Raw genomic sequence first — 27165 nt, 5'->3', positions numbered from 1 at the left:
TGTAACAAAAAAAGGGGGGGGGGAGATTAGAGTCCAGCGCCGGGTTCAGGCTTTTGGTTTCTGTTGAGCACTAGCAGGCAGTTTCATCTCTGTGTACTTCTAACCACAGGCACTGTAAATCGCTCGAGCGCCAGTCAAACGCATCTGTCATCTGGGTGAAAGTACCAAATAGAACAGAACAAAGAAAACATTATTTTCTATGGATTGATCTGCAGAAGCGAATATACTGTGCGATAAAAAGAGCATGAGTGATTTCACAGCACATTTTGAACAACCTGATTACCTCTTCACATACACGCAACTTCGTCTGCAGCAGATAAGCTGAAAGAAATGAGGATAAACGTCTTGTAGCCGCGGCTGAACTTAATCCGTAGCAGGCAATAACTGGACTGGATCAGGTTAAGTTATGTAAGATCTTCCGTTGCTAATAGTTGCCAGAAATGCTCCTTCCTTCGACCTAAAAATTGATTCTTCTGGGCATCCGCTTCTGCGAAGTTTATAGTGCGTGCTATTGATGTAAGTAGGCATGATAGTGCACATTCCGCCGAGGATGGCAATGGTCGTAAGCAAGCCGGCGAGGTAGCTTTATTGGGTTTTAATTACTTGTTCAAAATCAATCAAAAAATATTTTTTTTTGGTTGCGCGATTTGAATGTCATCAAAATAGAATAATCGCTTTAGAGTTCACGTGCCGAATGCTCTGTTTCTGAAACGTAGATGTGGAAAAATGGCCTTCTTCCGACAGTAATAGGACTTGCCACCAGTCGTGCTTTTCAAGATGAAAATGAAAAAAAGAGTAGAATGAAAAAACTGAATACATTCTTTGTTTTGTACCTAAAATCGTTGCGTGGATTAGACCTGTTGTCGACGGCGCAATACGCTTAAATGATTTATATGGACCCATAATTGAAACGATGACCCGCTATTGACAGTCATCATAATGGCCTAACTATGCGGTCTGCTATCCCACCGCCCATAATTAATATGCTGTTAAGGTTCGTAGACAGTGCCAAGTGAAAGCAAGCAAAGAAATTTCAAATTTGTCTTAAGAACGTCGCTATTGGTTCTTTTCCGCTCCCTGCTATTATAGGACACTAAGGTAATGATGTCAGTTTGAACGACACAACCTACAAACACTATTGTTACGCACTTTTTATCTAGATAACTTTTGCCAACTGGGCCGTTTGTTCTTACACGGAGTGACACTAAAATATATCACACATAGATTTAGTTCTGGTGCGCAGTGTTTCCTCAAGCACATGCCTCTATGGAATAGAGCGTTGGCTCAGTCGTTATGGTGCTCGGCCGCTGACCCGAAAGAAGCGGGATCGAACCCGGCTGCGGCGGCAGAGGCCCGTGTACTGTGCGATGTCAGTGCACGTGAAAGAAGCCCAGGTGATCTAAATTTCCGGAGCCCTTCACTACGGCGTCCCCCATAGCCTGAGTCGCATAAACCTCTATGGAACAGCACACCCTGCAGTAATGAAATTCCACCTGCCCCCCCCCCCCCCCCCCTCCCCCCCTCTACCGTCAGCATTCCCTGGACCGTGAGCTTCTATCGAATAATACGTTATTATTATTATTATTGGTTGCGCAAATATGCCCTGCGGCATAAGAGTGCGCAGACCGGTGGCGGCTACAGCGATCACTCATTCATATTAAGTTATCGGCAACGCTGACAGTCCTGATTGCGCTAGCCGCAGGTGTGAAGAGAAGGTAGATGACATATTGCGCTCGTGGCCTGAATTTCGTGTAGAATGGCAGTGACTGTCGTCCACTTGACAACATTGATCCGCGTCAGCTAATGGAGATAAGGAGTATGGGATTGCGGCCACAGCAGTATTCGGCTTCGAAGCTGCTCATTAGGCATTGCTCCATTTCCGGAGGGCGATGTCTATGCACAGCTGATTATTATTATGGCGAACTCAGAATCCTTTCTTGCTTTTTGGTGCGAAAGCACTACTTCACGGGGTCAAACCCAACCAGGAATCTTGTGGTCTCCTTGACCTTGAAGGTCAAGAAGTAAAACAACTGCACGAGAGAACTATGCTATCGCCGCAGCCACTCACCGCTCGTGTTAAAATGCAACGCACTCTCGCGCTGTTCATTGCCCATTGTCGTCTTCATCCCTACAATTAGCGGCGCGAACAGATCAGATTAGCTAAAGCGCATCAGAACTTAACCTGAGTCTAATATCGTCGCCAGACATGCCGAAAACCTAGTAAAGCAAACCCATGAGCCAACCAGGCAAAACACATGCTTTCGCATGTCTGCTCGGTTCATCTACGTTAAAACCGTACCACTTTTTTATACTGGCCTCCCTTTTCGTCTTCCGCTTTATCTCTCCCCCAGTGCAGGGTAGCAAATTCGTGCGATGTCAGTGCACGTTAAAGAACCCCAGGTGGTCGAAATTTCCGGAGCCCTCCACTACGGCGCCTCTCATAGCCTCAGTCGCTTTGGGACGTTAAACCCCATAAACCAAACCAAACCTTGTGCTACAGCCTGCAAGCTACTTATCCCCGGTTAGCCTCCATACCTTTCCTTCTCCTCCTCTTTCTATCTTATCACCAATGTACGAGCCTCTGGAAGCCTTGATATAAAAAAAAAGAGGCTCAACCTCCGCTGTGGCACAGTCGTTTTACCATCCGCCTCGCAAGGTGCGGAAGGTGCGAAGTTCAGTCCCCAGTTCCGTCGGCTACCCAGCGGTGATATAATGGGTACAAGCTGCACATGGACAGGCCGTAGGCTTATCTGACGTAAAATGCTTGGAAAATGGGTCCTTGACCCCACCTTGAATACAGCGAAACACCTTCTGACATGGCGCTCTTTGCTAAAGCTGCCCTTTTGTCCTAAAAGTTCGTAACCACCATCATTAAAAAAAGAGGCCCGCTGTTCTCTTTTAGCCAAGTTCCAGCCAGTATCTCTCGTTATCGGATCTTCATTAGATTTTTAAGAGCATCTCAAAGGTACGCGAATCACACCGGACATAGAGAATAGAGTGAGGTGCTTGCGTTGTTGGCTCGGAGAGACTGGCGCACACCACTGCCCAGAGCGCGTCGCCATTAGTGGGTATTGCGTGAAAAAGCGCCCATACGTCCCACAGGAAAACGCGGGAAGCAGTCTCGGCTGTCGGAAGGTTTTTTGGTGGAGTTATCTTTAAAGAATAAGTGTTCCGAAGTGAAGAAAAGTAGACACTCACCTGACTCGTCATCATGAACAATGGTATGTGTCACGTCCTCACACCAACTACGGGTTTTAAACATTAAATTGTGCTTTGCCTACCCTGCATAGCTGGTTCGACCTGCCCAATTATTGGGATCGTTTTCTCTCACGCAAACAAATAAAAGCTTTTTTTTTTGTGAGTGACTGTGACGGTGTATGCAATGTATGAATGATAAAGTATGACAGTGTATGTAATCTGCATCATGTTTCTGTGACGGTTCATGTACTCTTTTCATAGATATCGGTGTTCTATGATAATATTCATTCACTCGTTGTTCTAATGATAAATTATAGAAGTGTTTTTTTTTAATCTAACAGCTCTTTGTTATCTATGCACCGATTTAGCTCAGGGCTAGGAAGCAGTGTCAAGCCCCTATACTGCGGCTTTTTCTTTCACTTCTGCTCAGCCATGTGAGAAACATGTCTGAAATAAAAACATTGAAACCTTGAAAACACACACATGCGATGCGCAAAGCGCCACATAGCGCTGTTGGTATCAATTGAATTATGTTTGCGCATTTTATTACGCCCTTGTCGTTCAGCGAACCTGAACACTTATTCCTAAATCACGCCGCAACTAGCGCACACCGATTGTTGTTTTCCGATTTAAAATGGTGGCGCTGTTCACGTCATCAAGGACCCCCTAGAAGAATTGCTGCACCGTTACTAAGCATTGGGAGCATGGGCAAGTCCTCCTCATTTGCCACCACCTGACGAGGGACAAAAAAAACTAACGGCTATATTTCTTTTCCAGTATAAGGAAAAAATAGATGGCGGAAAAGAAGCTCCCATCTGAGAACCTCTTTATCACCGCGATATAGCGTTAGACCAATCTAGTACGACAAGGCTATGGGATTTTTTTAAACACACTATTTCTTGTAGTGATATAAAGCTGTATGTACATGATCTCTATAGAGCCTTCAGCAAGCGTTATCAAAGTCATCTTGATGAGCTAACTAATTGGTGCGGCAGGTGGCAAATGGTAATTAACGCCGATAAAACTAAACACCTCAAGTTTACTTCCGTTGCCAACATGAGCCCTAATGCCTACTCAGTTAATAATACTACCATTGAAACTGCAGCGTTGGTAAAATACCTCGGTGTAAATTTTAACTCTAATTTATCCTGGAGCACTCATATTCGACAAATCACTAACAAAGCCTTAAAAAAACTTGGTCTTCTTAAACGCCGACTGCACCAAGCCAACCAGGACACAAAACTACACGCATTCAACATGCTGATCAGGCCTGCGATAGAATACGCGTCGGTGATCTGGAACCCTCATCACGTCTATCTTATCAACATGTTGGAATCTATTCAAAACAAAGCTGCTCGTTTCATCCTTTCCCGTTACTCTCGGTGTCAAAGTGTAACAGCACTGAAACTATCGCTCCATCTCTCGCCTCTGGTCATGCGCAGAAAATTCAGCCGTTTATCCCTTTTCCATACTATCTACCACAGCAACACACCATTTTCAAGCTCTCATCTTCTCCCGGCACCGCACACATCGGCTCGTGTAGATCACATGCAGAAGATTAAACCTATTTTCGCTCGGACAGAACGATACAAATACTCACCATTGGTCTTGTCTATCGAAGAGTGGAATTCGCTTCCTTCTAGCATTGCGACTATCGCTGAAACATCCTCATTTCAAACAGCTCTTTGGTCCTATTTAGAAAATTCTGTCCCTCATAGCCTGAGTCGCTTTGGGACGTTAAACCCCCACAAACTAAACTAAACTGATTAACTTATTACATTGATCGAGCTGAAGCGGTCTTAATTTTTGCCATCAAATCCCAGCAAAGATATTTAATTATTATCTTATAATGGGTGGCTTTTATGTCTATTTGCTTAAAAAAATCTTCCCAATAAAGACTTCGCCAACTACTGCAAAGTGCTTTAAGCATCGTTTATGCTGTGACATACGTGCGCTTCCGTTGTGCGAAGGGGATATATATATATATATATATATATATATATATATATATATATATATATAGCGAAGTATACGCTTTCGATCGGAAGAAGATCGGTATAATCGGCTTCCTTAAGGAAGCGTATACTTCGCTATATATTCTTATAAGCAGTCTAGTACTTCACGCTTTCGCAACCTATATATATATATATATATATATATATATATATATATGTATATTTCATGGACCCTGCTTGTTTCACTCACATAACAATATAATAGAGCCACCTGCCATGGTTCACAGGCGGAGGTCGCACACAGACGCCTACGCCGCAGCCATCGACGCTCCTGTCGGACAATTTTCACCTTCATCACCCTCCTAATTCTATTGCATTAAAAATACGGTGGCGTTACCTTTCTCTATAACTTTTCTTGGCGCATGATCGTAAAAAATATCGTCAAAGCAAAAATCTGGGCCAGTTGGTTGTGATTCGATATAAAAATAAGACTAGCGCTTAAAACGTGGACAAAGAAAACTATCGGACAGGATTGGCGCTAAACATCAACTGAATTTTTAATTCGTCAGAAAAAATACACATACTTACGGGGTGGGAGATGCACGCGTAACACCGAGAAAAAAACCTCGAAAACCAAGACATCATTTTTACAGACGTGTCAGACGGTTTTTCAGATAAAAAAACATTTCTTTTTGCGACAAGGCACGAGGCTACAGCGTGAGGTATTCGAGGCCTTCTAGATTCGAAAGGAAGGAGCAAAGTGTGTCAGCAAACCGCCTCTGGCCTTGTCGTAAATACAAGTTTTATATCTTGAAAAGAGTCCACCACGTGCATATTAATGATGTGCTTGGTTTTGACGGTTTATCCGGTGTTGCGCGCGTCTCCCACCCCTTGAGTATGTGTGTTTTTTCTGGCGATTTAAAAATATCTCTTCTTTGCCCACTTTTTAAGCGCTAGTCTTACTTTTGTAAAAAAAACACCACAAAATAGAAAACCTGCTTCAGGATAAAGATAGGAGTAGAAGACATAGGATGTTTTTTTATACGAACAATGGCACTCTCTTTCTGATGCCCACGGTAATCGTTGCTCGGCTTCTCAGCCGATTAGGTGCGCGGATATTGAATTGCCAGTAAGCACACGCAAGGGGCCAAAGGCCTAGACCCCAGAGAGTGCAGCCGGAAAACCGATAACATTGAGTGCTGCTATCAGTAAGGTTTCCTGCGACACGTCCATACATGCGTCAGTTGTCAAGAATTCCGTAGCTCTTATAAGAGATGCACAGACGCGTGTTAATCGTCGCTTCGGGCAGAAGTGGAAGCGCTGTGTTTCGGGCAGTGTTTTTCTTTTTTTTTTTCCGAAGATGCCGGCCAAGACCCCGATAATGGCGCTACTGCTTGGGGGCATGCTAGTCGCTGCATCAGAACAAGGTGAGTACATCCAACGGAATCTGGATGTGTCCAAAAAGAGCGCAGTTTTTCCTGTAGCAAAACAACAATACTCTTGAGCAGTTTTTAGAGCTTTAGCTCTAATACTCCCATTACTCAAGGTCGAGTTAGTACGAAACGCACGGTCATTCAAGTGGGACCAGTTGGTGGTACCATTGGTACACAGATTGTGGACCACCTAATTGGCGCAGAATGTTCGCAGTAGTATCAAACGATTCAGCGCTGACGGATCATCAGTTTTATAGTCGACTTAAAGCGTAGCGTATCACAGGGATTCGCGCCGATGACCTTTGGTTCCACAAACCATGAGTTCCTGAAACTTCAAACGTCCATTACGGCCAAACTAATTGACGTAGGACATTCGAAGTGGTGTCAAGTGATTTGTCTTCTCGCGCTGTATACGTTCGCATCAAAAAAGTCGATATCCGGATATAAAGAAAAATTTGTACCTGATACAGCGAAGAAGTCTAATGACGCATTATTCGTACGATATTGCTAACGCTCGATACTCATACGCTGCCTCAGCGTTTTCTTCTTTTTTCTGGTACTCTTGGCGCAAAAGCGAGATAAATAATTGTAACACGTCCTTCAAAACCAGTGGACATGAGTGCACTCATTTGCACAGCCTACACAAGCAACAGATTCACGTTTTGTTGCAACATCATTATCAGCCTGACTACGCCCAGTGCAGAACAAAGGCCTCTCCCATGTCTCTCCAATTAACCCTGTCCTTCGCCACTTGCGGCCACCGTATTCCCGCGAATTTCTTAATCTCATGCGCCAATCTAACTTTCTGCCGCCCCCTGCTATACGCTTGCCTTCTCTTGGAACCCATTCCGTTACCATTAAGGACCAGCGGTTATCTTGCCTTCGCATTACATGCCCTGCTCAAGCCCATTTCTTCCTCTTCATTTCGACTAAGATCTCATTAACCCGCGTTTGTTCTCTCATCCACTCCACCCGCTTCCGATCTCTTAACGTTACACCTATCATGGTAAATTGAGATCTTTCATGTGCCTGTATAATATCGGTCAACTCTGTTTCTTTTTTGCCATCTTAAGAGTACGTACTGTCAATAGTTTTTTCATAATTTGTTATTGCTTGAAACGCTTAAGCACGTTTCGACTATTTCTGCAATGACATTTGTCTTATTCTCCCGTTTCTTGCATTTGCCTCTACACTTCTCGGAAGTGTTTGCCCCTCGATTACTTATTTCTGCAACGGCCAGGTATTCAAATGCTGGAAAAAAGTTACCAACGTCCGAAGTTTTATTTCAAATGAATCCTTCATAGCAATAATGTAGAAAATTTAGATCATTCTCAAAGAAGAAATAATTACAGAATTATTAAATTTGGCTTATTTGGCAACTGCTGAATATTAAAGGATGAGAAAAGATACCCGAGATTTTAACTAACCTGGCCCTTTAAATCACAAACGAATGACATTCACGTAGTGAAAAATACATGTTACTTTTATAACACTGCTTCATTTCGGAGAATCCCATTTGTTTGAGAATCCCAGTATTGCTAGATCATGCGCAGCTTTGGGCATGCTGAATAAAGCAGCGTTCAGAAGCACAACACTGTCGTGCTCAAAGATAGCAAATAGTTTCATTTTCATTTCATTTGCGTCTGTCATTGTAAGCAGATGGACCTTTTTTGATGCTGGGCTGTGCGACTTGGATTTATGTTCCCACTAAATTGTCCTCCTAGTAGCTGATTGTAGAAAAGGGCATAGGATTTCTCGATCGGATCATCAGCAGGTGTCCGGTAATTACTTGGTAACAAACATTGCGGCCAGTTTTGTTTTCTGTAGTTTTACACGCCATAATGTATAACCCCGCGGGTTGCTTCTTTTTTTTTCGATTGTCCAGTTCCAGACTTTGTACCCAGTATCGTCAGGTCAAAGTGGAACTTTCTGTTTGTCGTCATACCTTTCCCTTAAGTACTAGTGTCTAGCCCTGTCGATTGCTTGTGGCCTTTGCGTCTCGTCGAGTGATTCTTTGGGCGCTTTACAATCTCTCTTTAATGTAAAATTTGCTTCATCTCAACAAAGACCTCCAACACGTCACTGGCTTACATGATGACTCTTACCGCATAACCCGACATTAATTTTTGGCTTCCGCTATTGAAGCGCCGGAATACGGAAAGTTTACTTTTTGGATCTTCCAAAATCGGGAAGTAATCGGTGAAATACTGACTGAGACATGAAAAAATAACGTCAGCTTGCTACTGACCTGCTTGCGAACTTGGCTATTCTCAATAGGTCGAAATGAGCTGCACATTTAACTCAAATGGAGTCAAAATGGCACTGATACTGTGCGGCACATAGTTGAAGTATGTCATGGGTGTTATTAATAGCTCCCCCACTTTCAATGTTTATCTTGAGACCACTTCGAATAGTAGAGAGCAACGAAGAGGAAATAAGCAGGACGTTCTTAGTATTCCGTGTCAAGTGGTTCTGTACACGCCGCTATTGCCACTACAGTATGCACGAAGCAGATCAGTTTTAAAGCATTATAAAAGACTGCTTTTGAATAATTTGTTGAACATGGAAAAACGCCGTGGAATGATCATAGGCGTATTTTCCCGCGGGGTGATGGCTATGCCGATGTTTAAGGAATTTAGTGACTGCTCAAGAGAGAGATACTGCTGTTACAGTCTGTATGTTACTATACTCTTTCCGTTGGTTACACCCGAGAAGTTTCCACTCATGGCATATTACGACGGTGACGCGACAACGTTTATACTGAAAAAAATAGCCGCAGTCAGATGTCATAAATGTAATACTCTATTCAAACACCGACAATGAATACCTGATATCTGAAAAATAGTATGTGAAATCGTGCTACCACGCATCGATGTGGAACAGTCTAGACACACCCTGGGAACTCTTCAGTCTCTTGGCGGGTTCTAACCGCAACTGTTGCTATTCTTCTAGACCTCAACTACTGCACACCACAGGATGTGGATGACTGCTACGACCGCTACAGCGAAATACTATTGAATCCGCATTTCCTTCCGAACGCTGAGGGAAAATTTGATGAGCACGCACTTGAGCGTATTTGTAGGTAAGTACGCTTGTGTCAGCAAGATTTTCATGTGTAAACAAGATATTAGTTCGAGCATGGCCAATAATGAAAGATAATGCAGGCATCTGAAGTACTTATACCTGCACTCAAGAGCGTGTTTCAAAATAAGCATTGCTTGCTTAGAAAGAAGTTTCTAGTTTCTTTGTTAACAATGCTACCTTTTCTAAGATAATGAATCTGGGAATCCGCAATAAAAGTACATGTTCTGAGCGCAAAGATACAATTACCGCGGTAGGAAGCAAGACACAGGCGCCATTACTCAATACCAAAACCTTTATTGTTCGAACGCGTGTATTTATACTGCGAAGAAAATATAACACGATGGATAAAACTAAAAAATCACCCACTCAGGCGCTCATCTGTATTCACAGTTGCACGAGCGTGTCAAGATTCTAAGAAGTGCATGTACAAAAACGCCCATTCACTGCCTTGCATGCAGTGACAACGAAGGCTTAGCCGCGCATATTCCCTTACATTGAAGAAGGATGGATAGTTGGGCGAGTTTGTAATAATTCATCGGGGGGGGGGGGGGGGGGGGGAGGGTACAGCACGGACAAGACAAAGGACTCGTCGTTAGCGCTCGTCTGTGTAGTCTTCTTGCTTCGTCCCTCGTCTTGTTCGCGTTGTACCCCCCACGATGAATTCCCTCACATTCTGTGATCAGGAAAGCTTCCACCAACTATTAGCGCACTCGATGACGATCCTGAAAAAGACTGCTGCCCGATCAAGCGTCCGAGAACTACCTTTACGTTTCTGCAATCTAGCATGAGATTAGAAGACGGCGTATTCTTCAACGATCTGAAGTGTTACCTGAGGCGCTTGTTGACGCGTCTTTCTGTGTAGCAAAAGTACTAGCCGAAAGCGGTGCGATGACTGCTTCCTTTTTGCAGTAAATTCAAATTCTTTGAATAAAGAATTCAGTGTTGAGCAGCAGCGCCTTTGTTGGTTTTGTTTCCACAGTTCTTGCCGTTTCGGCTCAGAACATGTACGACCAGTACCAACTATTGGAAACGTTTGTGTCACGAAAGCTTATAGGTTCTTTCGACTTTTTACTTAGCATGGTAAAGGCGAAGGAGCGCTGTCACCGGGAGCTCGCCAATTGTCCCGAAAAAGTGAGGTCGAGCTTCAGACATCGAGAAAGTGGCTACGAAGCGGTGCGGGACATTGTTTGCGAGGGGACTCCCTTCAGAGGTGAGGAACACGAGCATTGACGTTGAGGTTCAAGTGATAAAGCATACATACTGCAATTATTTCATGTCTCTCTAAACAAACCCACCATTTGTTTCCGAACCCGTGGAGGGGGGAGGGGGGTGCGAATGAATTCTCCCTTCCGATGCCCGGCCGCGGTGACTGAATTTCAAATCCGACTGACCGAAACGAACATACCAACTACGAACTAATTAAATACTACCGCGAGGTTCGTCGTTTTCAAAACTGTTTCAAAAGACATCTTGAATATATTATAATTATTCCAGGTGTCCCTGCTAAATGTAACCAAGCTTTTAAAAAACACGGGGTGTCCTAGCCATCTGAAACCAAATGAGGGTTGTTTAGAGTCGCGTGACCTAGTCTGCAGTATTTTTTTCGTTCTTCAAGGTTGACTAATTAGTCAAGCTTAATTAACTAACTTTTTAATTGTTGACTTGAGGAACAAAGTGTCAATGGAAAAGTTGTAGATCGCTTTGAGAAACAGCTTACTGAGACATTTGCAGCAAAGTAATGTTTACGTAAAGTAGTTTGTTTACCAGCCTTTAGCCACAACCCACACAATAAGAAAAAGCTTCCACATGACAACTGTGCCACTTCAACATCCCAAGACGCGCCTTAAAGAATAAAACCCGTTTTTTCTGAAGTCCTCTCCTCGATGAGACTTTGGGTGCACACTGGGGCAGAGAAGTGAGCGAGCAGCTGGTCGCGTGGCAACTTTCTTTTAAGGCCAATAAAGGAAGCTACGTAAATCGTAACTTGACGGAAATAGCACTACTAGCGGTTTCTCGAGGTGATCTAAAACTTTTGCATTGATGCTTTCTTCCTGAACTCAATAATTAAAAAGCTAATTAAACTTAACTAATGAATAAACGTTGAAGAGCGAAAAAAATGCTCAAGACTAGGCCACGCGACTATGAACAACCCTGAGTTGGTTTCACTGGACTAAGACACTTCGCCTTTTTAAAAGTTTGGTTACATTTAGCTGGGACACCCGGTATATGCTTCACAGTTGCTAAACTGGTTTGAATGTGGGTTTCTAAAAGACAAGAATGACTGCTGGGGAGTTAGATCTCCAGAGGAAGGGGGGGGGGGGGGGGAGGTGACTTGCATGTTAGCAACTTCTGGTTGTTGTGTTCAATGTGGGTAACCGAATTTTCACTTCCAAATTGTTGTATCGTGCTGCCGGTGAGAAACTGACCCTGTGGTATTATTCTCCTGCCTGCAGACGCTTTAATAAACAGACACGAAAGAGGCGACCCTAGTATGCCCTAAACCGTAATTCCGACCGCATTCAGTGTCAAAAGCACTTGGAATGCTTTTGCTGCGTCCTGTACTAATCGCTGATAATTAATATCTGTTCGCCTCTTCCGTCAGCTTATATTTCACTTGTTTCCAACACGTGTGGTGTACAGTTTTGTGCCTAACGATGGGTATGTAGGCGTTGTTTCAGTCAAGCACTACCTAGCCTCTACAATGCTACACGACGGAAATATGCTGCTTCCTTTCTGTAAGCGTTAATTTTGCGACCGATACAGTCTGCTCTTGGTAGCAATTTTTAATGTCATTTCCTTTCATCTCAGTGCACTGAAGAAAAAAAAAGATCTTAAAATTCACTCTTATTCACGAGACAACTGTATAACGGTCAGTCAATATTAACAAACTTGAGAAAGGGAACATAAGCACCAACAAAGACAAACACAGCGGTAGAACGACGTGGGGCAAGTTCTAATGTCCGCTGTGTTTGTCTTTGTTGTCGCTTTAGTTTCTTTTCTCAAGTACTATGCACCATCTAGCCCTAATTAAAGTACTTCTAAATTATTAACGAAGTGAGCTGCGCACACAAAAACAAGGACGACAAGTATACACAAAAAGCGCTTGATCTGTACCCTTCTGATCATAGTTTCTGTGTGCGCAGTACCCTTTTTTGATAACTGCATGTAAATTACCGGCGATTAAAAAGCAAAGTAAGGTCCTAGCCGTTAGCAATACTGCGTCTATATTTTTCTTACAGTAGTCACAGTTCCCTTCCAAAGCGCTGCTTCATACTACCTGACTCAAGATGGCTACTCTAACGAGAAGGATCGCGCATGCGCCAATAATCACGATCATCATCAACAACTTGACTACTCCTATAGCAGGGCAAATGCCTCTTCATCTATCGAATGGAAGCATACACCCATGCAGTCTGTCTAGTGGGCACATTCAGGAAAGCCACCTTGATTTATCCCTAAAATATGACAAACTGGCAAATCATTATGTGAATATTACTTTTCCGAAATAGAAACGGGAATAAGTGCTCAGTGTTGTAAAATATGCATATGCAATGAAGCGGGAACTCGCCTCGGAGCGGAACCGGTTAGCGGCAAACACTGGTGAATTGCACGAGGCACGTCAGTCTTTCGGTTTTCGTGTTCTAAGCCATCGTTCTTTCCGCAGATTTCAGAGTCGCCTACCAGTGTATGAAGCAACAAGATTTTTTTCTCTGCATGATGCAACGCTATATACCAGTTCGTCGAGGACAGGACCCTCTATTGCATGCATTCTGCGAGTAAGTTTTGCTTTCATGTTTCCACGAACTTTTCTGCTTCTTTCTGCTAAACCAACAACCACGAAATAATGCCGATCGTGCATGAAAAGAACACTGAGGACAGCTCTATCCAATCTTTGTTGCTAGCAAAATTCGATAGTTGAACATTCCTGGCATGTGTTATCGTTTGCCTGGCAGCAAAACACGCTTTAATTGCTGAGAAACTTGGATTCGAAGTCGCAACATATTTTCGCGTGGCTATGATTCAGCCTCTGGATTTTCATAAGATGTCGTCACCAAAAACATGGCGATAACGTGGACTCTGGTCTCCACAGGATTTCAGTAAGCATCGGGACGATTTTTAGAAGCTTGAAAGCATAAAATGCTTTCAAAAGAGTTAAGATTGCTGAATTATCCTTATTTAGATTCCAATGGAAGCATCCTAGCATGCTCTTAATGCCGTAAGACATAAAAATTACTTTCGACAAAACTTGCTCAATTTCTGCGGTACGTAGAGGTGGGAATTTCAGCCTTACCCACGGTGAACACCAGTCAGCGGAGGATCATTTCCGCCCATAAGGCTCTAAGTTAATATTGTAGTGACGTGAAATAAGTCATCAAGACAAGAAAAATGGCAAAGTCACAAGAAACGTAAGTCAGAAGTGTTTCAAGACCAAATTAGCCGCACAATTTTCGTTCACGTTTCCCGTTTTCTTTTACCGCTTTCAGCGAGGCTTCAGTTACGTTTAACGCATCACGACATAACGTTTTCTTCCTCTAGAGCGATTTTTTTATAATACAATAGCATATTACAGTTATAGTAATATCAAAGTTCCGCGCGACGTCCGAGACAAAAACCGCTGATTGGTCGAGAAACACCACGTGTCCTTGTTGCATCATCACAACCCACCCACTGTGGCAAGTAGCAATCAAAGTAATGATTTAAGTCTGAGTTTTTTTGTCACCCGTTAGAAATATTAAATAACTTCACGTCCCTGAAGTTGACTGCAGCGCTTATTTTTATTTATTTATTTATTTATTTCATGAATACTGCCGACTAGCTGCCCTTTGGTAGTCATGGCAGGAGTGATAGAAGGTATGAAAGGACAAAATATGACAAGGGAGAAAAGAGGGGAGGGGGAAAGGCGATGTGATACAGCTGTTTACCATGAACAAATAGTGTGGGAGCAAAGTGAATACAATGGAATGATCAATATTAAGTAGGTGAGGAGAACGAGAGCAAGCAAAGTACACTGCATACTAGACACACTAACGCGACAGATTCGAAGAAAGAGCGGACAAAAGAGATTCCTACGATAAAATGTCGGTAATGACACATGGCAGGCGGTTCCATTCCGAAATGGTGCATGGAAAGAATCAAAATGAATAGGCTTTAGTCTTGCATTTTAACATCAAAATTGTCCTCTGATGTCTGTTTCGGGTTTGGCGCGTTCTGCTATATTGCGTGTAGCTATCAAACTTCAGTTTTGTGTATTATATATTACATTGAGCAGCATTTTTAACCTGCGCACTTTGCGACGCGATTCTAGGCAGGGAAGCACAGATTGCTTGTCTAGACCAGGTAATAATAATAATAATAATAGAGATTTATTCATCACAACGATGAAAAGGGCCGAGGAAAAAAGCCAGCAAGGCTTGACGAGCCCTCGGCCCCTACATATACAAAGGCATCAGGGGAACAAAGAATACATATTGTGCAACAGTATCACAATAACAAAAATAGTACTACAAACTTTTGATGCAAACATTGAATAAAAAGGAAAAATGAAAAGATTATAAAAGATTATTAGGTACCGAAACATGCCTCCCATATGCGTGTTAAATAAACCGTTATGACTTTCTTTCTTTCGTTCTTTCTTTCTTTCTTTCTTTCTTTCTTTCTTTCTTTCTTTCTTTCTTTCTTTCTTTCTTTCTTTCTTTCTTTCTTTCTCTTTCTTTCTTTCTTTCTTTCTTTCTTTCCTTCCTTCTTTCTTTCCTTCTTTCTTTCTCTCTTTCTTTTTTCTTCCTTTCTTTCTTTTTTCTTCCTTCCTTTCTTTCTTTCTTTCCTTCTTTCTTTCTTTCTTTCTTTCTTTCTTTCTTTCTTTCTTTCTTTCTTTCTTTCTTTCTTTCTTTCCTTCTTCCTTTCTTTCTTCCTTTCTTTCTTTCCTTCTTCCTTCCTTCCTTTCTTTCTTTCTTTCTTTCTTTATTGTTGTTGCAGTGAATACGAAACAGAAATCAAGTGCTACGAGCAAACATTCAACTCGTCGTGCCAGTTACCACCGGAACGCGCCAAGGCTGCTTTCATCAGGGCCTACGACGCTATGGCAGTTCTCAGAGGTTGCAAGGAATCGTCACAGGGTCTCAGTAAACTGCCTTCTGCCGCGGGTTTTCTGCAACCGCATTTGGCAATGGGAGCCCTTTCGCTGCTAGTGCTGCTGCAACGCTTAATAAGGACAGCGTGACGGTCGCCTTGAGCGAGAGCGCACTAGAGTTTTAGTAGGGAGTACAAGCGCTTTCTTAAAATAATTCTGCAGTTGCACCATACCATAGCCCTCGGCCCTGTATGTACAGAATACAGGTAGTAAAAAGATACGCGCATTGGTACTTGTGGTAAGCGGCGGCGTTTTCTTTGTATTAAGGCGAAAGTCTTTAATGGCTCATACTGTCACCCGTTAGCATACTGAGAGTGTCACACATTTGGCAGCGTTTAAATCGTGTTAACTCGGGAACTGGAAAATATAGGAGAAAACCAATAGTTCTTTCAGATATAGGAGGAAAAAATGAACCTAGAAGCCACGTTTAATGACTGTAGATTAATTAGTCAATCAGTTACAGTCACAAATGTCAAAATTGCGTCGAAATAGCGCGGGTGTCGATATACCCACGGGAACGGTGTGACGTCACATCCACAGGAAGTCGTCATGGCATAGTAAAAATTGCCACAGAATGGTCGGAAAAACGTGGGATTTGTAACAAATTAGATGGAGGAATGTGTAATTAAGCTTAATTAAAATTTAAGATACCCGAAAGATGTGTAATTTGGGTATCGATATATCCGCGGGAAAGGTGTGGCGTCACATCCACCGGAAGTCGTCATGGCATAGTGTCCTCGGCTTCCACCTCTCAAAACTTAAGTTGCCAAAGTGTACTCGCAATTTTGTCCGCGGGCCACAACGCTTTCTATGAACGTGGAAACGGAAAAAGCTCTTATTGCTTTAAAAAGTAATGATAATATCTTTTGGAGTAGAAGGAAAAGAATTTAAGTTTACTTGCAAGAGAATAGTGGCAAATTTTGAAAACAACTGAAGAACGATAATTTAAGTGGTAGTATTATTCAGAGTTAAACATTTCGCGCTCTCACGCAAACGGGATTACAGTTTGTAAGTGGTGTTGAGAAGAGAAGTTCTTTGCATACTGAAGAGTACGCGATAATACGATGGACACGAAAGTACCCAGACGAGCGCAGCTTTGCGCTGCTTTTCAAGTCATAAATAGCAACCTACTCAACCAGTTTTTCGCTTATGTCAAAGTAAATAGAATGTAACGCTTGTTATTGCACCGAAGAGCACCAGAAAGGGCAGAAATTCCTTGCGCGTATTCTGGGCAATAGATATCAGTCTCCTGAAAGAGGCGTCTTCTCATCCAAGCAGCAATACTCCGTTGAATACATCCATACCCAGGAATTCTGCACAAGCGCATTAAACGATAAATTATTTGTCAACGCATTTTTTTCGCGTATCGCAACATTGCCCCATAATAATCAAAATATCTGCAGAACCCTTCTCGAGACACTGGAATTTTCCTGCCACTTATTGTAAAGAACGCATGCGATTGGTTTTACAGGCCAGTTTAACTACTTGGTACGACCGCTGGGCAAAGTTTAAAAACAAAGTTTTCCTAGGCATGGGTGGATTGGACCATTTCCATTAAAAAGTTTGTAACGGTATCTTACAATATTACACAGTTGCCTTACAATAAAGGATATAACGTGATGTGAAAGAAATCTGGACTTCTTTTTCGATCTTTTTCCTTTTTTGTAGATGTCCTCTGTTTAAAATCCCAGTGATTACTTCATAACTTCACATAGCCGATGAGGAGAAAAAATAACGAATAGGATAGCCAATACCTATTGAAGAAAGAAGAATCACTTGTCGGTGATAATCGCATTCGAGCTCGGTACCTTCGCTTAAAGGCCTCTATTCCAGAGCGCTTCTACTAGAATTTTAAGCGCAGGGGCATCATACGTTCAATGATTTTACTTGGGGTTAATCAAATACATATTAAATTTTTCTCTTCGAGACAAAAAATAGACCCTTATTAGAAGTTCCCTGATATTTATCAGAAACGCTTAGATTCCAAGCCCTTAAGGGGTACTGCGTATATTTAAGTCGTTTTATAAATTATTCTGCGGAACAAAATTCAAAGTAGCCGTTGTGCGAGTGAAAATTGCTACGGACTGTAAACAAAATGCTTTGTGACACATCAACGTAATTATTATTGTTTATTGGGATTATTATCACAGTGATTAGAATTGGTCCTCAGTGTGTGCGAGTCACACGCATTACATACTTCTTGCCATCTCACCTTCAAGAGAAGAGGTGTAAGCATTAAAGGAATTGCAAGAAAGGCTCTGCGCTTTCTAAGACAGCTCATAGATGGCAGAAACCCCGTAAAGTACCCGCCAGAGCCATTGGCGGCCGGACGTGTCGCCATCCTCTCACTTTTATGTTCTTCGTGCTGGGCAGTGCGCTTGTCTTCCTGGCTTCTTTCGCAGCTTGAGGAGGCGCCGGCTTGAGCCGCTTCTCTCCCAGCTGTACAGCGCGTGCTCAGAGTGCTTCACTGCTTTCGCTGCTTTACGTGAGGCCGCCTTCCGCCGCTTAAGTTTTCCGTGCTGGGCAGCACTGTCGGCGTCCGTGGCCTTTTGACGCGCAGCAGTGATAGCTACGGATTCTTCCGGCTTTAAGACGGATTCTATGGCTTTCTTCCGGCATTAAGAACACGTTTGGTGCCTTGGTCGCCTTCTTGTATCCATGTGCGGCGATAGAAATGTAATGTTGGCGACACATGCAAGCCTTTCTCTCTCTTGACTAATTGGTTCTTTTTTGCCGCTATGGCAGCAGCAGTACTACCCCTCGATAATTAGTAAGCGCTGAATGAGCGGATAAAAGTTACCCCTATCAAAAGCTTAAGGCCGATGAGAACATACAGTACGAGACACTGACTAAAACGAGCTTTTGGGCTAGTTGGTCGCATTCTTATATCATGTGTAATGTGCTGTATTGTCCACCCAATGGAAATTTCGATGCATTGGTACGTGTCTTAGAAATTCTTTTGGACCATGTATCGTTGAATGAGACCACGCTATTTCTCGGTGGTGATATCAATGTTGATATGATAACTGCTTCTGCGTCGTAGGAAGAACATCTTGAAGCGCTGGACTGTTACGGTCTTTGCAATTTTATTGATGTGTCAACGCGTATCACCTGTTCGACTGCAGCGTCAATTAACCTTATCATCGCTATCGTTGATAAAACAAACGCACATGCTGGAACAATTCTGTCCGACATCAGCGACCACCTTCCCGTGTTTGCTTTCATTACAGACCGCAATTCTTTTCCGATACCAGAAATGATTGCGCCAACTATAAAAGAATAGACAACAGCACTCTTGAGCGTTTCGATACAGACGTTAGTGAGATAACTTGGGAGGATATTGAATGTCTCAAGGAAGTTAACAATGCGTAGTATACTCTGTTAAATACATTAAAGGCAGTTTTCGATAAGTGTTTCGAACTAGTATCTACATACTAGTAACATAAGTGTAGAGCAAAGAAACCATGGGTCACCGAAGAGTTACTGCGCAAAATGAAAAAAAAAAAGCAAATATTGTACGGGCAGTTTCTGAAGTCTAGGAATCTCGAAAAACTGAAACAGTATAAAAAATTCCGCAGCCACCTAATTAGCTACGCAACACAAAGCTTCCATACTTTACTAAAAAGTTTTCTAGAAAGCCCAGTGAAACTTTTAAACTATGGGATCATCTGAATAAAATTTAGAATTCTAATACAAAGACTACAACTGATAGTGTCATATGGGATGGTAAACCTACTAAGGGCGAAGAGCTTTGAAATGAACTAAACAGTTTTTTTTATGAATTTCACAAAGGACCTTTGCGGCTCTTTGACTGGTACCACAGGGTATGATTATCAAACGCCAAGTGTTCCTGATTGGATGTATTCTGAGCCTGCAACAGAGCATGAAATAATAACTCTATTCACAAAACTAAAAACTACTAAAGCAGAGGACAAAGACTGCTTTGAAATCAGGCCTTTTAAGTTTGTGATTAACTTACTCGCACCGGTACTGGTAGGCATTTACAATCCTGCTCACGAAAATCGCAAAGATTGTGGCTATATATAAGGGCGGTGCAAAAACATAACTGTCCAATTATAGACCGATTTCAGTTCTTCCTGCCCTGTCCAAGGGCTTAGAAAAATTATTTATACCAGTCTAACCAAATTTTTAAGAAAATACTCAGTGCTTTTTGACTGTCAATACGGATTAAGGCAAAACAGGTCAAGAGAAATCGTCCTTAATAAAGAAAAGAAACTGATCATAGATTCTTTTGAGGACCGAAAAATTGTTGTTGGAATTTATTGGTTTGGTTGGTTTATTGGCTTATTGGGGTTTAACGTCCGGAAGCAACTATAGATTTTACAAAGTTATTTGACTTAGTCCGCCATCGTCTGCTACTGAATAAGCTACTCCATTATGGAATCAGAGGAAAAGGTTTATTCTTAATCGAATGCTTCTAGAAAACCGCATGAAAATGGTTGTCAATGACCGCACATCGTCAACATTAAAACTTATTTTTTTTTCTGGAGTACCCCAGGGCAGCATTTCAGGCCCCTTACTCTTCAATATCTACACTAATGATATATTTTACATGCCCTTACCTGTGAGCTTAACAGCTTACGCCGACGATCCCACAATGCTTTCTGCCGGTGTTAAAGAAAGAGATCTATTCTTGTACGGAAACCAATTTTTAGAATATTTGCGCGAATGGTTGGGAAAGAGTTCTTTAATAGTAAATGCTAGGAAAACTAATGCAATTATCTTCCGTCCAAATAACAAGCTTATTTTCGCGAATTTCGATCCCATGCTGGGTGACACTAGAACTGAAGTTGTAGACGCTATAAAATGCCTTGGTGTGGTGCTCACGGAAACCCTCAGATGGGACAAACATATAAACACTAGCCGCAAGAAAATGAACTGAGTCAATGGTGTCCTGTGTCGACGTAGGTACACCCTTCCAAGAAAGATAAGGATTCTTATCCATAATTCATACTTACTTCCTTTCATTACCTACTGCATAAGTGTCTGGGTTACCACAACAAAACATAACAAACACAAGATCAGTTGCACAGAATGTGCTGTCAGATTGATTGCAAACGTACTATGGCATTCCCATGCGTTTCCTTACTTTAAGCAATAAGGTATTTTGTCTGTTGATATATTACGCCCGTTAAAATTTTTCTGTGCATACAAAAATGCAGTTTGTTGCCTGGAGCCTTTAATATACATGAATACACACCAGTGTACAATACATGACGTCTTTTACCCTGGCTTTTATCCTTTTGCCGTACCTCATATCATAAACAGTCATTATCCTATAACCTAGGAAATTACCTTAACATTTTGGCAGCAAATAATATATGTATACAATACATCTCAAAGAACCAGTTATTATCGGCCATGTGCATTTTCGAGCTTATTGTGGCATCATTGTAAATAGGTTTGGTGTATTGTAATGTTAGCTGTTCCTATTATTTATGTGCATTTCTCTTGTGGTGTACGCGATTCGTGTTATACTGTTGTTTTCCTTTTTGTTTCTTTGCATTGATGGGGACATTAAGCTTACCTTAAGCCTGATGTTCGCGAAACACACTGTTGTCGACGTGTTCATGGGGCAGTGGGTGCTAGTACCCAAGCAGCATTACGCAGCTTTTTGCCCAGTGTCCCCTTTTTCCCCTGTAATGTGTGTGGAGAAATAAACCTTCAATTTCAATATAAATAACTGCAGAGATGAAACATGTTCACACATAGAACAAACACAGAACACACGGATGAAGCTTTCGTTCTTAACAGTGCGTAACACTTCGGTACTTTGTCTTTTCATAAATTTTATCATTCATAGCTATGCAACTCCGTCATCCTGTCCTCACGCCAGACTTTGCAACTTCTCAGCCTCACCACAACTGTTTACCTGCTGCCTGCCAATACTAGAGCGCATCTGTTTTCAGCTTTGTCCTGACTGCAAAAGACTGGAAATCATCTTCCCGCTGATTTCGGGCTCCACTTCAATCCGCCACATTTTACGAGATTCAACGAAAAAATATTTACTCATGTGTGCCTAGTGTAATATTTTGATGTAATACTGCTATCCCTCGTGTAATGCGCCGTACCTGGGGCCTTTGAGGTGTTTGAAGTTTGAAGTTTATTTACCACAAAGCAAAAACTTGATACATGAGATGTGGTAGGGAAGGTGGGAAAAAAGCTACACATTAGCAGCTTGACTAGCCCCACCTCCAATAAATGACAGCGGACGCTTTGACAAAGGTTAGTAGCACAGATTCACGCAACAAATATTACGACTACAAAGTTAGTTTGCAAACAATAGAGATCAAATTCAAACAACTCTATTACATAAGGAATTGGAATGAACAGTGAAGTATTAGCAAGCATTATACAAAAAGTGAATACAAGTCAAGTTTAGAAAGTGCGCGCTATTTTTCTGTTGTGAGGTGGTATTTATTTAAAATGATTGGAATGCTAGACTGAACCATCTGAAATCCATAATTCGTGCGAGATCTTAGAACATGCCACAGTTCTGTGTGCCTCATTAAGCGTAAAGATGTGTTTCTTTTCAAATTTCTCAATGTTGTGAGAGTATGTGTGCCTTTACGTATTTCAGATTTAAGTGTTGACAGTAGCTTAGTCATACAGGTTTTGTAATTTCACGATTTTGAGTTTAGTGAATAATGGAGATGTGTGGGCATCATAAGGCTGCTTTGAAATCACTCGTAGAGCTTTTTTTTGAACTATTATTAGGTTATACATTGCCTTCATGGTGCCGTTTCCCCAGACTAAATGGCAGTAGCGCAAATGTGATTCGAACAAGGCTACATATATTAGACGGTTTTGTTGGATTGAGAGAAAAAACATACACTTCCTTAGGATACCTAAAGCCTTCGAGAGTTTAGTGCGCAGGTAGTCAGTGTGATGGTCCCAAAGCATAAATTCTATAAATATTACTCCCAAGGATTCAGCATCAGGAGAGATTTCAATAAAAAAGTCATTTAACTTTAGCATCTCATGAAAGGTTCGTGGGACAGATTTTGGACGGAATAAGACAGCTTTTGTTTTAGAAGAATTTATGAGTAATTGATTCCCGAGAGACCATGCACTAAGTTTACTCAGAATAAGATTTCCACGCTTTATTAGGTCATTAGCATCTGTTCCTGTTAAAAAGATACTTGTGTCATCTGCATACATAATATAATTAACGGAGTTTTCAATGTTTACTAGATCGTTTATGTATATAATGAACAAAAGCAGCCCCAGGATACTGCCTTGGGGAACGCCACATTTAATATCGCGGGCAGTTGATAATTCTCGGTCAACGCAAACGGATTGATACCTTCCTGATAAATAGCTCCTTAACAAATCAGCTGTTATACCTAGAATTCCATAACAAAACAGCTTTTCTAACATAGTAGTGGGATTTATTCGGTCGAAGGCTTTCGAGAAATTGATAAAAATACTTAGTGTTAGCAGTTTATTCTCAATCTTGCGTAGTATTAATTCCTTTTGGAGTAACAAAGCTACCTCCGTTGATAAACCTTGTCTGAAACCATACTGAGCTGAAGTAATAAGGGAATGCCTATCGAGGAAAGTGAGGAGCCTAGAGTGAATAATTTTTTCTAACGGTTTCGAAAACAACGGCAAAATGGATATAGGCCTATAGTTACCTAAATTATTTTTGTCACCGCTCTTGAACAAGACAATTACTTTTGCTATTTTCATTTTCTGAGCAAATATTCCGGTACATAAATCTAGATTGTAAATATGCGTTATGCATGGAGCGATAATGTCTAGCACGAAAATGGCTGGTTGCAGTTTAATACCATCAATATCTTCACATTTGGTTTTCCTAAGTGCAATAAATGCATTAAAGACCTCGTTGGTGTCTGTTGGAGTTAAAAATAATGATGATTGAGAAGGAAGTCTCAAATAATTATGTATAACAGGATTGTGGGAACTCTGAGGAAGAGATGTGAAATATTCGTTGAAAACATTTGCTAACTTTTCTTCCTTTAGTTTTGTGTTATTTATAGTTAACTCTTTCAAATCAGAAGTCTGGTTACGAGAAAAGATAACCGAAGAAAGCTGCTGCCATAGATGTTTAGTGTCCTTGATACCATCAAACATGTTAGACAAGTAGTTGCTTTTTGCATTCCGAAGTTTTTTGTTTAGTTGATTTCTGTATTTTTAAATGCCTGTAATGTATCAACATCGTGGTTTTTCAGAAATGCGTTGTACAGTTTATTCTTTTCATTTATCATTTTCAACAAGTGCGGCGTCATCCACGGTTTACGTGCTCGTCTCGGTTTTATAACCTTCTTGTATGGAAAATTCTTTTTGTACAGGGTGCTAAATACACCAATAAAGGTATTAAACGCGGTTTCCGCGGAAGAAGATGAGAATACGTTGTCCCAATTCGTTTGGCTAACTTCGTGCCTAAACCGACCCAAAGTGACTGTGTTTATGTCCTGAACAAAAGTTGATTGTATCGATTTACAACCAAGTCCTTTTTGCTTCTCTGCAATTAGATAAATTGGCAAATGGTCACTGATAGATACTTCAATTGTACCTGCACGCACACTTTCTTGTGGCATATTTGTTAGAAAAACATCAATAAGTGAAGCAGTGTTCGAAGTTACGCGCGTAGGAACAGTGAGCACATTTGTTATGAGATATGAATCAAGAAGCGTGGACAGTTCGATTTGACTGGAAGTTTTCTGCAGCATATCAATATTTATGTCACCGCCAAGCACTAATGTATAGGTATGGGTTAAGACAAATGAAAAAAGTTCATCTAACAGCAGTAAAAACCTTTCAACAGAACCATCAGGGGGTCTGTAAAGGACAACAAGAATAAAGCTCCCTGACTTCGCACAAACCATTTCTGAATCAGGCTCGGAATGAGAAAATTCTTCAATGTATTCGTAACTTATCCCTTCTTTCAAATATAAGCAAACACCACCACCTCTTTTTGTTTTCCTGTTAAAAAAAATATTGCTATATCCCTCGAAATGAAACACGTCCTCGTCCTTTGCAAACCATGTCTCTGTCAACATGATAGCTGTGAATGCACTAGGCACGTTTTCTAGAAAAACACAAAATTCATCGCATTTTCTCTGCGCTGACTGCATGTTCAAATGCAGAAATGTAAGAGGCGACACAGGCAATTGATTAACTAGTAGATTATATCCCGATGGGGAAACAGAAAAATTGTCCATGACTGAAAAAATAAACACTTGCAAGGAAAAAAATATTATACCAGACTAGCAAGGTCGTCCAGGTGTTTGACCACATGAACAGAGCACCCATCCGTTTCACGAATGAAAACCTTGCCATTTCTACACCAGGCGTACTTATAACCATTTTGTTTTGCCCACTGTTTGGTTGCAAAGAGTAGCTTCTTGGTTGCATGCGATAAGTTCTCGGCCATGAACACGGAAGGCTCGTTTTCCGCGAGAATCTTTCGTTTGGAAAGCCAGTTATCACGCTCTGACTGATTCAAAAAACGAATGATAACACCCGCCTCCTTGCCTTCCTTCGTAGGAAACCAGTGCAGGGCCCCTATACGAGTAGCAGTCAGTTCAGGCACATTAATCACCTTAGCAACTTCATTTACCTTACTCATTAAGTCCTCATTCTCACCATCAGTTTTAGGGATCCCATGAATCTCTAGGTTCGTGCACCTTCCTCGCCTTTCCAGCTCGTCAACAGTTGCACGGAGATCAGCAATATCTGCCGTACTGCTCTTCCGCTCAATTTGTTCAACTCGTTTGTTAAGTTGCTTAAGGTCCTGGTCCTGCCTCGCCATGGTTGCGAGAATTTCATCGTATTTCGAAGACATCAGGGCAATAGAAGATTCAATGTTGTCAACCTTCTGCTACAGGGGCCCAAGTGACTCAAGCTTAGTAATAATGTTGGCAAGTGCGGTTTGAACATCAAGCTCGTGGCATAATTTCTTTGTGCTGCCACCACGCAGTCTTGCAGTACTACAAGTAGGGCACTTCCATGGATCATTAAGGGAACCTTTCTTTGATTTGAACATCGCCTCGGTCACTCCAGAACATTTTCCTGTGTGGTACCCATGATTACACTCCGTACATTTTGGGAACCCAGTCTCTGGGAGTAGTACATTGCAGGCCAGGCATACTTCATCATTGTCAGTTGGCATAATGAAATGATCACTTTCAAAACGGAGTTCGACAAGTCAACAGCAAAAAGTAAAAACACACTGGCAGCGGATTTGCAGCAGAGGGGATAAAAAGAAAAGCGAGAACTGCTCGCAATGTGCCAAAAACAATACCACCAACCTGTAAAAAGGTAGAAACAGACGAGGAATCAGGCCACGTCCCTCTATCGCTGCCACCGCTGCCAGAAATGAAATGTTCCGCGGCACGACACCAGTCGAAAAGTTCGCTTTCAGGTGATTCCGTCGATAACACCGAGGGGCGCTGGATTTCGGTGCAGTCGTACGGATAAACTTGATACGCCTATCGGTGCGTCAGGCTGAAGACCGCAAAAGGTAGCAGAAATCCAGGCAGGAGGCTACGCAGGGCCAAAGAAAATCAGCGGCTGGTGTAAACTGTAAAAAGGTAGAAACAGACGAGGAATCAGGCCACGTCCCTCTGTCGCTGCCACCGCTGCCAGGTGTAATCCAATAAAAATAAAATAAATTCGAGTTTCGGTGCCAGTAAAGTAGAACCGCATGCACTGGAAGGAATGTGTGCTCGCGCCAGAATTCTACTGACAGTGTATACCCTACATCAGAAAGTTGAGGAGTAGGCTCTAACAGTTATCACTGGAAAGAGGCATAAAGAAGTTAGCTTTAATTCATGAGAAGCGGTGTGATGCGCCACCCATTGGGTTCACCCTTATGACAGCTGGTATCTTGACCAGTCACTTGACTGCCGTCCTCAATTCGTATAAAGGGCATAGTCGTGGTGGTGTGTCACTTTTATTAGAACATCCTTTCTATTAGGCGTTCAGTACGTCCTGGGCCAAGGTGACGAGGGCACGTTGCAGTCTCAGATCCAGGGAGCCGAGCCAGATGGGCCACGGTGGGGGTGGGGGGAAAGGATAGGCGGGGGACTGGAAGGCTGCGTGAGGGTATTTTATTTCCGTCACTTGCCGTACCTGCACGTTATTCATTTCATGCTGTGCTGCTTCTTAGTACCTATTCGTAACAAATCTATGTGAATTTCAGTCAGTGTCACGCACGTATCGCCTGCCTCCGAATTGGTCCCAGCCTTCATTATGACCTGCTGCACACTGATCTTTGCCTGTATAAACAGCCTGTTTCTTAAGGCCTCTAGACGTTCGGTAGCTTAGGCTTAGTTGGATTGACGAGAGACGCAAACTCATGACACCATCCGCCCAACCA

General features: G+C 42.1%; 1 protein-coding gene across 1 annotated transcript; it reads left to right on the top strand.

Moving 5' to 3' along the window:
• Positions 1 to 6423: 6423 nt before the first annotated feature.
• On the top strand, positions 6424 to 15967 carry LOC149331567 (uncharacterized). Its single transcript, XM_089555519.1, has 5 exons — positions 6424 to 6580; positions 9539 to 9668; positions 10747 to 10880; positions 13335 to 13446; positions 15644 to 15967. Exons 1-5 carry the CDS (start codon positions 6514 to 6516, stop codon positions 15885 to 15887), a joined length of 687 nt encoding a protein of 228 aa, XP_089411645.1. The 5' UTR covers positions 6424 to 6513; the 3' UTR covers positions 15888 to 15967.
• Positions 15968 to 27165: the final 11198 nt, after the last annotated feature.

The sequence above is a fragment of the Amblyomma mixtum genome, chromosome 8 (genome assembly GCF_055824585.1).
Source record: "Amblyomma mixtum isolate Tamu chromosome 8, ASM5582458v1, whole genome shotgun sequence".
Classification (NCBI taxonomy): domain Eukaryota; kingdom Metazoa; phylum Arthropoda; class Arachnida; order Ixodida; family Ixodidae; genus Amblyomma; species Amblyomma mixtum.
Note: the sequence above shows the minus strand (reverse complement) of the source record. Positions and strands in the feature narration are given on the sequence as shown.